General features: G+C 41.6%; 1 protein-coding gene across 2 annotated transcripts in view; it reads left to right on the plus strand.

Annotated features, from left to right (window-relative positions):
• The first annotated feature begins 342 nt into the window (after nt 1-342).
• Nucleotides 343-13722, plus strand: part of PDCD11 (programmed cell death 11) — a 25300-nt gene continuing 11920 nt past the window's right edge. Inside the window, exons 1-17 of one of the 2 annotated variants that reach the window (XM_010283341.1) lie at nt 343-444; nt 1034-1165; nt 1346-1513; nt 2325-2486; nt 3071-3194; nt 3560-3741; nt 4293-4400; nt 4862-5068; nt 5408-5532; nt 6163-6223; nt 6831-6977; nt 7101-7352; nt 8235-8378; nt 9081-9281; nt 9845-10015; nt 10405-10630; nt 13010-13153. In XM_010283341.1, coding sequence (XP_010281643.1) covers nt 343-444; nt 1034-1165; nt 1346-1513; nt 2325-2486; nt 3071-3194; nt 3560-3741; nt 4293-4400; nt 4862-5068; nt 5408-5532; nt 6163-6223; nt 6831-6977; nt 7101-7352; nt 8235-8378; nt 9081-9281; nt 9845-10015; nt 10405-10630; nt 13010-13153 — 2656 coding nt within the window. Of the gene's footprint in view, nt 445-1033; nt 1166-1345; nt 1514-2324; nt 2487-3070; nt 3195-3559; nt 3742-4292; nt 4401-4861; nt 5069-5407; nt 5533-6162; nt 6224-6830; nt 6978-7100; nt 7353-8234; nt 8379-9080; nt 9282-9844; nt 10016-10404; nt 10631-12988; nt 13154-13722 lie in introns of both variants that reach the window. The other variant, XM_010283340.1, reaches the window with a different exon arrangement.

Raw genomic sequence — 13722 nt, forward strand, 5'->3', positions numbered from 1 at the left:
CCAGCTGCGTCAGGAAGTTATCCTCCACACTTACGGCTAAAGCAGTTTCATGAGGCGCCTTAAAAAAATAATGCTTTAGTCTAGTAGAATTGGACAATAGTAAAAAGTGTTAGGGATGCACATACTTAGATGGACCTTTGCAACGCTTCAGTGCAGTCAAATATTAAATACCTTTGGACATGAGTTTTTGCTTTGTCAATGACTAACTATAAAGTAGCCATCTGAATTCTTTCTTAGTTTGGGGATAATTCAGTTTTATGTCTCTTCAATGTTTCTGAGGAACAAGCATAACAACTGCATATTTAATCTCTGTTTTGTCATTTGTCCTATAGGAGTGCAAGCATGGCATCTATGGAAGAAAACTTTCCTCGAGGAGGTATCCAGAAAAAACCTACAGAGGGAAAAACACCCAACCCAAAGTTAGAGCGGGACAATTTGTTTGATGTATGTTGTTTGCATGTTTTTGATTAACTCTTCTCAGAGCACTTCCACTGTCAAAATATAACCTGCAACCCTTTCCATCCCTACTTCTATAGTAAACTACAGAAGGGACTTCTAGAAAGAGATAACTGCTGGCAGCCATATGTCTTCTGATCTCTTAAAGGTCCCTGATGTCTGATGCACGTTGAATGTGACAACAGAAAAATTTCAAAATTGTCAATCAGGGTTTAGCTTTTAAACTTTCCACAAGCATCTTATCCCAATGTGCTTGTGTAGTGAGGCTAGTGTTAGTGGATACAGACTAAGTTTGGTCTTTCTTTTTCTGTTAGTAGAGTGTGGTGCAGATCACTTGAGACATTCTTTTCCATTCCCAAGATTCACAGTTACATAAATGATCAGCCTCAGCCCAAACAGAGATATTTTGGAAGACTTGCAAGGTTACCAAGGTTGTTCTCTTTTTTTTTTTTTTTTTTTTTTTACAATCCTAGTATTTTCTTCTAATTTTATTCTTGGCAGTAGAGTTCTGCCTTAATGCACAGTTCATCTCTTTATCCACTTATTTTTTTTCCTCTCTGATTATAATCTGCTTTAGGTTCACCATGAACAGCAATCACAGAAAAGAAAAAGGCGCCAAAAGGATCAAGGAAAGCAGAAAAAGTTCAAGGCAGACAAAATAACCACTGCTAAAGACAATGTTGTGAATATTGAACCACTCACAATTGAGGTTTGTGGATAAATGTTTAATTTTGTGTGCATCTCTCTTCTGAGCTATGTAAAAGTGGCATGTTCTTCCTCATTAAGCCTGTAAAATACGTCAGTGATTTGGGACAAAAGTGTGTTTACCACCTTGTTATCGCTGAGTTGCCAAGATACCCACCATATGCTATTCATCCTGTTTTCCCAGGCACTCTGTGAGGGGATGCTGCTTCTTGGTTGTATAAAAGAGGTCAGTGACTACGAGCTAGTCATCAGCTTGCCCAATGGACTTTCAGGATTTGTGCCGGTCACTCAGATCAGCGATGCCTACAGCAAAATGCTGAGCAAGCAGGTGGCCCAAGGAGAACTCCTGGAGGTGAGACCTTGGACTGGGGCTGTGATTTGTGCCTGGGAGCTAGGAAGTGTTAATAATACCTCAGAACCAACCAGCTGACTTGAATTTGCCTGCAGTGCCTTAGTCTTGGCTAAATATTCCTTGAACTTTATAGCCTATTGAACATGAAGAGATTTGTGCTGCTGAATATAAATACTGATCCCTGGGGAAGAAGTTAGGGAAGTGGTTGGAAAACAATGTGAGCGTGCAAGTGTTTCGCAGGGGTTGCCGCATGCAGCGTGCTGCTGCGTAGTGCTCATGTAGACTGACTTTGGTTTGGAGCTGGCTTTTGCAAGCAAACTTTGCAATTTCCTGATAATGCTGATTGCTAGAAAGAAAAAAGGTGGAGCAATCCGTTAGCCTGTCTCTCTGGTGTCAGGGCCTTGTAAATTTTCCCAAGGTGTTGTGGAATGTGGGATTTGCCAGATACACTAGCCTTTTGGTGGTGGTGTTTTTCTCTGATAAAGAGGGAGGTGACGTTAGGGTCTCTGTTGGCTCTGTAGATGTTTCCTCAGCTGCAGCCTCCTGACTCTGGCCCACACAGTATTCCTTTTTAAGCAAGGTCTATCAGTCTCGCTAACATTACATAGTGACATAGTGTCATCCCTGCCCTTATATGGAGAACATGGGGTTTGTGGCATTTCCTGCCTTTTATTGTAGTGTTGACAGAGAAACAGGACTTTCCTATGGGATTTTGATTTCAAAACCTACTTCAGTAATAGATTCTGGCCTTCTTATATTATCTAATATTGTAAAATTTGTGTGTTTCTCACTGGATCATCTTTCTGGGCAGGACTTGAATTCGCTCCCGGACATGTATTCTCCAGGGACACTGGTCAGATGCATTGTTACCAGTGTTGAGAAAAGTCCTGACGGACGTCGGAGTATCAAATTATCGATCGACCCCAAGAAGGTCAATAAGGGTCTGAACGCTTCAGCACTAGCATCAGGCATGGTACGTGTTCTGGGCCTGTCAACGGCCTCTAGGCTTTGGAGGTGCTTCTTGCACAGTGCACAGGGGAACATTTCAGTTTTTCCTTGCATGGGATCGTGGGTGGTATTGGGTCTTGGTTCCAGGGTGTCACTCATGAAATTCATTCACCTGATTCTGGTGAATATGGACAAGTTATTTAATGACTTATTTATGAGTAGGTTTCTTTGTTATTTATGCAAAAAATAATATTTAACCTGCTTTGCAGAGGTGCTTAGCTGTTTAGGTTTTGTGTTTCCAGCTCTATGGTTGCAGGCATGTGCCTGCAGTTAGAGCACCTGGTATTTTTGAGCATCCTAATTTTTTTCGCTACTGGTTTGTGAACTCCATACATGCATAGTTGGATAAGGGTAGAGTTGAGACCCACTGCCAAATGAGCTCTGAAATAAGAAAGAATGTAGTGTTCTTTCCGCTGCTCTGGAATACTCAGCTCTCTGTCCTCATGAAACAAGTGATATTTGGGTGCGGAATCTCTTACCAGATGTGCATTCTTTGAAGACCCATCTGTTTCATTGCCTTACTGAATTGCAGTGCTTCCCTCCCAACAGCTGCTCTCTGGCTTTGTGTCTAGTGTGGAAGACCATGGCTACCTCATTGATATTGGAGTTAGTGGGACTCATGCTTTCCTGCCTCGTCAGAAAGCCCAAAATTACATCAAAGCGGTCAAGAGAGGTAAGAAGTAGCAGGAGGAGCTGTTGGGCTTAAAATGGAGGTGGAGAATGACAGGTATTAAAGCTTGTTAGATCTGTGGTGTTAGCGCACCTCAGTGAGATTGGGTCAAGGTGAAGTCTTTGCAGTTTGCTGAAAACAGCAGTTCTGTGGCTGGTCTGCAACAAGCTGTTGGGTTTCAGCCTGTTTTCTGACAGAGTATGTAACTCTTCCAAGCCCATCCATCCCTGCTGGCAGTAGACTTCACTTAGATTGAGAGGAGTTCTAACCTCTTAAAATAGAGGGAACTCAGAAAAAGGTTTGGAAAAAGTGGAAGGGAATCTCTGAGTATTCCTGGTGGAGGTCTATGCCATGACTTGTCTTTGTAGGGTCTGACTTGAAAATAGGCCAGAACCTGAACTGTGTTATTGTGGAAGTAAAGAATGAGGGAAGAGTTGTCCGTTTGTCCATTGAACGATCAGAGATTGCCGCATCCCTTGCAACAGAGCGACAGAACTGGACGCTTTCTAATTTATTGCCAGGGTTGGTGGTGAAAGCTCGAGTGCAGAAGGTAAGCTCTGGTTTGTGTTTGTTTTTCTGTTGTTTTTTTTTTTTTTCTTGAGTCTTGCTGAAGGTAGGGAGGCAGGTGAAGTAGAGATGGAAGTTTATGCCCTAGAAAATGTTTGTGCTCGGGCTTAATTACTTTGTAATAAGAAGCACTATTATCTGCTAGACACTCCCCCCACTTCATTCACCTAAGGTCTGATCTCTGTCCTGATTGTCATGCCATGAATATAAAGCCTTTCACCTGCAGTTCATGATGAAGCTTGAAGCAGAACAGGACTTGTTTTGTGCTTCTCTGGTCTTTGCCTAGGAAAAGTATTCCACAGGTTAGCAGTAATCTTCAGAGTAAACACAGCACTGTCAAAAAACTAAAGGATTGTTTTTGCAAAACAATGTAGAAAGCAGAATTGTTAGTGGATTTCCTGTCTCTTGTGATGTGCTTCTTGTTGATTAGCACTGACAGTGCCTTTTTGTGAAATGTGTGAATTGCTCTCTGTTTCTGAGCTGCATGAAAACTGAGTGCAATTTTTTGGGGCATCTTTTCCTTCCCCTTTGTAGGTAGCCCCACTGGGGATCAAACTGAGCTTTCTGTCTTCCTTCACTGGCATTGTGGATTTCATGCACATGGACCCAGAGAAATCCATGAACTATGCTCCAGATCAAGTGGTAAGGAGGGTGGATGGCTGGAGTTAGTATGTTGCTTGCAACATCTCTTGCCTCCTCCAACATTTCAGTAGAATAATCTCTGAAATCTTACTGATGATAGCTGTCTTTCTCATCTTTTTTTTTGAATTATGATCGTGGCTACTTTAGAGCTTTCAAGAGCAAAGCCATTCCAGGGGTAATGGAAGACTTATTTGGGAAGCATGAGAGACTTGTGAGTGATAGAAAATTTCTTGTGCACTTGTGCAGTTGTGTACCAGACTAGCCCATAAACAACAAACAGAAGCAAAAATCCCTCATCTGTGAAGCTCTTAGAATTCATGTCTTAGTAGCAATACTGGGAAGTGCTTGTACATGGACAAAGAGTTCAGGTACCAAGCATAATGTCTAAAAACATGAGCAATGTACCTCTCTCCTCTTTTGTTTACAAACTTGTGTTTAACGAATGTATTGTCTTGTCCCAGATGAAAGCTTGTATCCTCTCTATCCACCCCACCTCCAAAATGGTGCGGCTTACTCTACGACAGGCCTTCCTCCACCCTGGGGGATCCCCAAACCAGCTCTCCAATGATCGCATGGGTGCAGTGGTGGAGGAGTCAACAGTGAAAGCTTTCTACAAGCAGTTTGGTGGTGTCTTTGAGCTTGATGATGGCACTCTTGCATTTGCACGGGTGAGTACCATGGCAGTGAGGGAAGTCCTCCATAGCTATTTTAGCCTCATGGGGAAGGAGTCTCGGAGGAGGTTTTATTTTCTACCTTTGTATTCTACCTTTATGTACTTTGTGAGACACATACAACGAAGTTAGGACAGTGGGGAAGATGCTTGCCAAATCATACCTCCCCTTGTTTGGGTTGGAATGTAGGAGGGTTGTTGTGGAAGAGCTGGTGAAACCTGTTGCACAGAGTGAGTGTGTTAGAGGAACAATTTTGTCAGATGCTACCACTTCAACCTAAGGTCTCCTTCAGTGCTTCCTTCTTCCAAACACTAAATTGTAATTTGTTTTTTCTAGTTGAAACATCTTTCAAAAAACAGAAAATCCTTTAAACCTGGGGCATTTAAGACAGGATGCAAACATAAATGTCGGATCATTGACTACAGCCTGATGGATGAGATGTGTATTGTATCTCTGAAGTAGTAAGTTTCTTGGACTCTTCCAGAAAATTGTTTGAAGGATTAGAAGGGTTTGGTCAAGAGTGGAAAATACTACATTGCTTTGCTGGGCTGGAACTTGCCATGTAGGGTTTTTGGCTTGTATCTGTTGTCTCACATCAGGTTGTCTGGGCATCTTGCGTATCCCCCCCATACTATAGGGAGTCGGGACACCATCAATACAGTTGGTGGGCTGAGGCACAGGGAGGCTAAATTACTTTTGCCAAGATCATGTCAGAAGACTGTGGCTGAACAGGAAATTGAACCTTGATCTTCCAAGTCCCATCCCATTTTGTTCCTCCCTCTTAGTATTTCCATCTGTGTGGCTTTAAGCAACGCAGGTGATGGGTTCCCCTTTCACAGAGCCATGGCTGGTGGCCGTAACTGTGTGGCTGTCACCTGGAATGCAGCCTGGTTAACCTCTCTAAACTTTATGTCCAGAGAGTTGTTTTGGGAGGTGGGTCAGTTGGAGTAAAACACAAGAACTCTGGAGTTGTAGAGCATTGGTGGCCGTGGGGGATGATGACAACAAGGCAAAGAGGGGATTGTTTCCTCTTATCCTGGATTTCCTTCAAGTTGAATGATTGGTCATCTCTTGCTGTGTCTCTTTCCTAGTCAGATTATTGAAGCACGGTTTCTGCAATACCAAGATATCCACACAGGGGACGTGGTGCAGGTGAGCTTCTGAAGGACTGACGCAATACTATGTGGCAGTTATACTTAGAGCAATGATCTAACTAATGTGCATTTCCTCTGCCTAATATGTATTCCACTTCTGATCCTGACTAGCGGTATGAAAATGAGGAGAAAAACCTCTTCTTGCAGAACTTGATTAACGGGACATGTTACTTTTCTTTCTCCATTTTGTTCAGGTTTCCATTCATGATGCTGCCAAGGCAATCAAATTCTAGCCACAGTCAGTCATTTACTTATGGCCATGAACACATTTTTAGAAAGGCTTGAGCGAAAGAAACTAAATCTCGCCTCACACTCAAAGTAGAAGTGTCATCACAATCAGCTGATGGGCAGAAAGTTACTCAGTTATGATCATTCTTATGTCTAAGTCATAACTGTGTTGGATATGTCTCTGGAAACAATTCTTGTTTGCCAGAGTCAGTAGGGATTTTGCAGAAGTAGCCTGTGCTTAAGTAAAAGAGGCTGTAACACAACCTTATGGAATGTATAAAAGTTAATGAGTTAGATAGGTTGGGTGGAGTGTGGGCTGGAGTAAGATTTTATTTTCTGGAGGGTGATTAGATCTTTTTCCCTATTTTGGGTTCTAGGGCAAAGTGTTTGCTCTGAAGCCCATTGGGATGCAGGTGAAAGTGACTGATGGAATTAAAGGGCTCGTGCCATCCATGCATCTTGCAGATGTGATCCTGAAGCAGCCTGAGAAGAAGTACAACATAGGAGATGAAGTCAGGTGTCGGGTGAGAGCTGCCAGACACGGTCTTCAGCTGCTTTGCACTCTTTTGTTCTGAGGATTTAGCAGCTGGATTGGTCAGACAATAGCAGATGTGCTTTTTGAACGTTCTTGTACTCCATTCTTGTAGGTGCTAGAGTGCAATCCTGCAGGAAAGAAGCTGATCCTTACTCTAAAGAAAAGTCTTGTCCAATCAAAACTTCCAGTCCTCTCCAGTTATGAAGATGCAAAACCAGGTCTGATCACACATGGCTTTGTGGTGTGTGCAAGGGAGTTTGGCTGCATTGTGAAGTTCTACAATGATGTCAAAGGTCTGGTACCCAAGAATGAGCTAAGCTCAGAACCCGTATCTTGTCCAGATAAAGTCTTCCATGAAGGCCAGGTAATTAATGTACCTATGCAATGTCTTGTGTTTGAATGTGAAAGAGAAATATGCAGTTGAGTTGGCCCCAAAGTAGGTTTTCCCCAGGAGGAGCAAGAGATGTTCATGTCCTCTCACTCTAAGTAATAGTTTTGTTCCACTTAGATTGGGTTGTGAGAGGGACAGCTCTTTTTTGTGTATTTCACAGAGATGTCTTTATTTCTAGGGTCTCTCTATTCTGGTGTGCAGGAAGCACCATGGTATGTGATATAAGGATGGCACTTGGTTGAGTTACTGAGGTCTTAGAAGTTTGGGGTTCTAGGTTGCAGTTTCGTCTAAAGAAGGTTAAAACTTTTACCTACACAATCAGAAGGACAAGGTTTTCTGCCTCTGCATTATTCTGGTTTTCCTATTTGTTTCAAATTCTGCACATCTTAAGCCAGGCACTCTGGGAACCATGCTGTTCACCAAGTTCTGGTCTTTGTGTGGGCAAGCTCATAGAGATCTCAGCCCTCTTAATTTTTTTTTTTTTTTTTCTGGTGCTTTTATTAGTCTTTAATCCTGATGTTTGTTGGCTGGCTAAGCAGAAGGGCAATTTTCTAGTCAAGATTTCTGACTGCAAATCTGGAGATGTGAATTTTATTCTTAACTCTGCTACAGACCTGCCACATAATTTTAGCAAGTCATTTAATGATTATGTACTTCCATTTTTCATCTGTGTGATCAGAAGGACATTCGTCTCTGGTTGAACCTCTTAAGTTATAGTCACTAGCCTGCTATCCTTAGGTGTGAGAGAAAAGTGTACTTGTGTATGCGTTACCCTGTCTCATTTTGTAAGTAGGAGCACACTGAGGGGCGGGGGTCAGCTGAATTAAACTTCTGTTTTATCTCTTTTTGTTGCAGGTTTTTAAAGTAATGGTCTTAAAATGTGAGCCCCAGCAGGAAAGACTTTTGTTGTCCTTCAGGTTATCAAGCAAGCCTGCCCTGGAGGACAAAAAGGAATGTACTCTGAAGAAGAACCAGGAAGTGAAATACCAAATAGGAGAGGTATTTAATTCAGTGACTGCTCCTTTTTTTTTCCTTTTCCTACTTGTTTTCCAAACAATTTGGTACCACTTTGAACAACTTTGCTTCAAGAACAGCTGTTGGTGCTCAGAAACTAGCATTAAATGTGCATTTCTTATTGTGTGGTTGGCCTTCTGGATCAAAAACAGGATCTCTGTTGTCAGAGATGAGGATAGAGGAGTCCCAGGACAGTCCTTCTGGAGGTACCAGTTAGTGCTCCTACTCCTAGGTGGAGTCCTCTTCTGGATGCTGCTGATGTTCTAAGTCCGAAAGCAGCTGCTTTTGTTCCCTGGAAAAAGCCAACTTTGGAGCAATGTTTTGAAATGCTTCCCTGTTGTCTTTGGAATGAACGCAGTTCCCAGCACCGTGCAGATAGTGCTAATGCAGGAACAGGACAGTTCTAATCATGTTTAAATTATTCCATTTGCCCTTCAAGTAAAAATTCACAACCGAGAGAATGTTTCTAGCTTTTGATTTCTCTGGGAGCTGAGAATTATTTTTTATTTTACTATCAATGTTGACATGCTTTTTAGGTGCAGCACTGCTGATCTGAGATTTTTCTCATATATAGCTGGGAGGCCATGTCAGAACCCCTGCAGCCCAGCATTTGGTACCCGGTGCATCAAAAGTGATGACTTTAAAGACACTTGTAATTTTATATCAATGTATTTGTTCTCTTTTCAGATGGTTGATGTGAAAGTCTTGAAGAAGAAAGATAATGGGCTAGAGGTTTCTATCTTAGAAGATGAAGGCAGTGTGATGGCCCTGATTCCCACAGTGCACCTTTCTGACTTTGTTGCTAACTGCAAGCTCCTGTGGCATTGTCTTCAAGAGGGAGATGTCCTGCCCAGAGTTATGTGCCTAAGTGACAAGGGAGAGCGTATTGTATCCTTTGGCACCTCAACCAGTCAAACAAAGCAGGAGGAAGAGGGGAAAGAGACATCTGTCAGGAATCCAGGGTATCTGCCACAAACAGAAGGTGTACTAGCTAGTGTGTTGAAATAGAAGTGCCTGTCAAGCTAGTGATGCTTCAAAGAATCATTATAGCTTGCTTGTGTTAAAAGTGAGGCTCAGCTCCCATCAGAACCAGGACTTGGTTGTGAATTGCCTGATCTTCCTAAGCAGCTTCTGGGCTGTTAATCGTATCACAACCTCGGAAAAAATTTTGCTGTTTTTATACCAAAAATCAGAACTGAAATACTAGGAAGTTGACATTTCTGCTAGTGTGAAGCATGCATCTTTAATGCTGAGCAGCTTAAGAGTTGTCGCTTGCTAAACTTTAGTGTAGAAAAATCAAGACAGAAATTGGTATTGCTGGATTTTGAGCTCCTGTACTGTCTAACCTGCAAAAAGTGCTCTAGCCCAATGGTTTGCAGCACCAAGAGATTTGCTTGGCATTGGGCTCCTTTCGACCATCTTTTTCCCATTTTTCCTAACTGGTTGTTCAGATCTTGAGCAGAAAGTCTGCAGTGATTTCTGCTGTACAGGACGAGCAAGTTGTGAGAAGCTTCTCTGAAATCCAGCCTGGGATGCTGTTGGCTGGTTATGTGAGGAATGTGATGCCCTTTGGAGTGTTTGTGGAGTTCCCTTTTGGTGTGACAGGACTGGCGCCCAAAGTGGTAAGCAATGCATTCACGACATGTGTAATCAGGCATGCTTGAAACATGGGTTTTAGCAAAGGTACAATAACACGGAAGGAAAAACAGGGCTGTGGATCCTGCATTTGCACAGCTTCCTCCAGTAGGGTAAAAGCTGCTTTTTAGGTTTGTGGTTTAATTCACTTCCAAAATGAAACGAAGGACTTTATTCAGGTGAGCTTAAGCTTCAACAAGGATTTCATGTGACTTCAGTAATTCATTTTAATTGATGACTTTTCATTAGTCTGTTGATTTCTATTGTGCATTTTCTTGAAATCTTAACTCAAACCCTTCTTCTGAACAGCACTGCAGGTGGTTGATAGTTAGCAGCTGTGCTCAGTAACCCTTGTCCCTTTGTTTCCTTTGCACAGAGCATGAGTGACAAGTTTGTGACGGACACCAAGGACCACTTTGTGGTGGGACAGACTGTGATTGCGAAGGTGATGAGCATTGATGATGAGAAGCAGCGTGTACTCCTCAATCTGAAGGTGTCAGAGTGTAGCTCAGGCGATTCTGCTGCAGAGAGCTTTGCCCTGCTGAATCAATATTTCAAGGAGATGAAAGAAATCAGGAACTTGTTGAGAAGAAGAGGTAAAAGTTTGCACATATTCTGTTAAAGGGGATCATATCACAAAAAGGGAGCTCAAGAGGAACAAAGGGAAAACCGTTTTCTTTTTAATGAAATAAAGGTCAGTTCAAGCAAAGACTTGGCTTCCAAGAGGAACTAATTAGAAGAAGGACGTGTGTGCAGTGTCTGCCATTGACAAGAAGGCTTTTTGGAACTACAGCTGGAACAAGCCAAAGAAGCTGCTTTTTTCATTGAAGTCTGCTAGACCTCTTACACTGATTTTGAGTTGAAGCTTAGAGAATTAAAAATAAGGGGATAAATAGACTAACTCTGAGATCCATATACCAAAAGAGGAAGTAAGATACAATGGTACAAAAAGATGGGTTCCTTGAAGGGCCTATGAAGGTGAAAATAAGAAAGGCCAGGGTAAGATTGGATGTTTTGTGGACCAAAGCCTTTCTCCAGACTTGGAGACACTTTTTTGGTGTGAGTATTTGTAATTGCTTTATGAAGCAGTCTAAAAGTTAATCAACTGAGACATGAGGCATTAGTTTCACTGTTTAATTATGTGTCACATGAAGCATTGTCTCTATTTGTTTATTTTGAATCTGGCAACGATTAGTTTTTAGTACTTCATATATATGTTATTTGAGAGTTATTTTTTAGTACTCTGTGCTCTTGTGTTTTAAGATCTTTGGTCTGCAGACCTGATTTCTTTGGTCAGTAAGCAGATGTTAAATGCCATATAGCTTACAGATATAAGGAATATTGAGCCAAGCTGTGAAACCTATCTAATGTGCCAACAGAAGTGTAGGCGTATGGTTTTTCTGTTTTTTGTTTTTAAGAATGGCTTACGGAAGTCCCGAAGGAGTTTATTTCTGTGTGTCTGAGTGAATTGTCACAAAGCACCAGTGAAGCAAAATAGGTTGCTCAATGCCCAAACCTGAATTTCCCCAAATGCCTGAAAAGAGAATGGTGATAAGCAATATGGGAGGCTCTCATTGCATGCAAACTCACATATTAGAAACAGGCACTTAAGACCTACCCCTGCTAATTACTTAGTTGAGGAAAACCAGCACTAGTGCCTGGATACCAGGGTGATAGGCACATAAGAATCAGAATGGACATCATGTCAATTTTCTGTACTCAAAAGTGATGGAAGGACAGAAGACAACTGGAAGTGGCCTGAGTCAGTGCATCAATGTCACTTGCTATGATATTAGAAAGGCTGGGCAAATTAGGTGTCCGATGGTAAGGCCGTGATCTTTTTTCCCCTGGTGTTTTCTGAAGAACAGTGCATCTGTTTAAAGTGAATGATGCAAAAGCATCATCAGGATTAAAATAATAAAGGAGAAGGCTTTGATTTAAGAAGAATTTCCTTACTTGCCTGTTATATGCTGCAGGCAGTAGGCAGTCTTATTGTGTTTAAGCAAATAGGACTAGCATTGTCTGTCACAATAAAGAGGAATCATTGACAAGACTAAGGATGTATTATTTGTATGCATACTGTATTTTCTGGTAACTTGTAACTGATGAGAAATTACCATTTCTGCTTTCATCTAACCATGCTTTTAAAACTATGACAATGAAGGACACTAGCACTGTTTTTTACTGGCAGTCAAGATCTGTTTGTACTATTCTTATGGTACAGAATTCTGCATTTGTGCATGCTGTGATCATCAAGTTGTTTTTTATTGTTGGTATTTGTGCATGGGATGCATGATTTTCACAGAGGGATTTTTCAACTGCCCTGAGCCTTAGCCAGGATCTGCTTAACTACAAAGTACAAGGATAATTATGCTGACACTCAAGTGCTTGTGGTAACCCAAACCTAGTACTCACATGGGGATCAGTTGGTACCAATAGATTTTCCTACTTGTATTACAGGTTTGCTGAACGAGTCCTCCAGCAAAGGTTTTCTCACATGCTGTTTTTCTAGTGTTAGGAATACTGGATGTATTGCAGTTGGTTTTTATCAAATTCTAACTTTGTCTTTTTAGGTTCTTTTTATATCCAGTAGCGTTTAATGTTTTGTTTTTTCTATAATTGTGAAGTGACAGGTCTATTTTGTGTTTTTAATATTAATCTATTTTGCTTTCATCTTTTTTCTATATGCAATGCTATGTGCCAGTGTTCTTAAAAGATTGGAAAGTGTTCTCTCCAAAGTCATCAGATCCTTAATGTCCCAAAAGTGTTTCTGCTTCAGTTAACTCTAAACATTTACGTTGTATTTCTACAGATTCAGGAGCCTAAACTTTGTTTTCCCATATGAAAGTGGATATAAATGCTTGTTTGTGCACTCTTGAGCAAATGTGAAGGCTGTCTTGGTTTTGCAAAGAAAGAACAGACGTAAAACTGACTTCCCACCTTTTCTTCCCATTATTTAGGGGAGCCCAGCATGGCCCAAGGCCTTTGTGAGTTGGTGCCTGGGAAGGAGCTGCAGCTGGTCGTGCAGGATGTGAAGGAGGATGGCTCAGCACTGTTCAGTGGCAGCTGTGTCACAGGCTTGACTGTAAAAAAAACTGTACCAGCCACTCGCTACCATTTGGGAGGTGAGGGTCTTGTCTTTGCTTGCTTTGGTTTTCACTCTTGTGCTTTGAAATCTCTGTCCCGAAATGAATTCTGCTGCTGAGGAACTAACATGGGAGGAGTCTGATCAGAGTAGGGATGGGCTTGAAGAGTAGTTTAGTTTCCTAATGTGTTGCTGACCCATTTTTGTGATTTGGAACATACCATTTAAACCTACCTGTGCCTCTATTAACCCCATCTGTAAACCAAACCTAATCCTGCCTCATATCTTGGACATCTTGTAGGGTCTAGTTTGTGCTCTGAGATCCTTGGTTGAAGCATACTGTATATAGACAAAGTATTAATACAAGGTCCGGCTTTCTTGTATTTTTTTCTTCTTTCTTTAGAAATATGTTCCTTGGAGTATGTCCTCTATCCGAAATTGCTGTTAATTTTTCTTTTAAATCAATATGACTTTAAAGCAGGACTGCAATTTTGGTACTTTGCAGTTCAAAAATTAAAGCAGAAAAGTGCCGTGTTACGCAGAATCAAACAAGTACATGCTGAGATAATGAATAAACCAATGAAACCAATACAAACTGCTAACTTCAGC

Source organism: Phaethon lepturus, unplaced genomic scaffold (assembly GCF_000687285.1).
Source record: "Phaethon lepturus isolate BGI_N335 unplaced genomic scaffold, ASM68728v1 scaffold21923, whole genome shotgun sequence".
In the NCBI taxonomy this organism is placed as follows: domain Eukaryota; kingdom Metazoa; phylum Chordata; class Aves; order Phaethontiformes; family Phaethontidae; genus Phaethon; species Phaethon lepturus.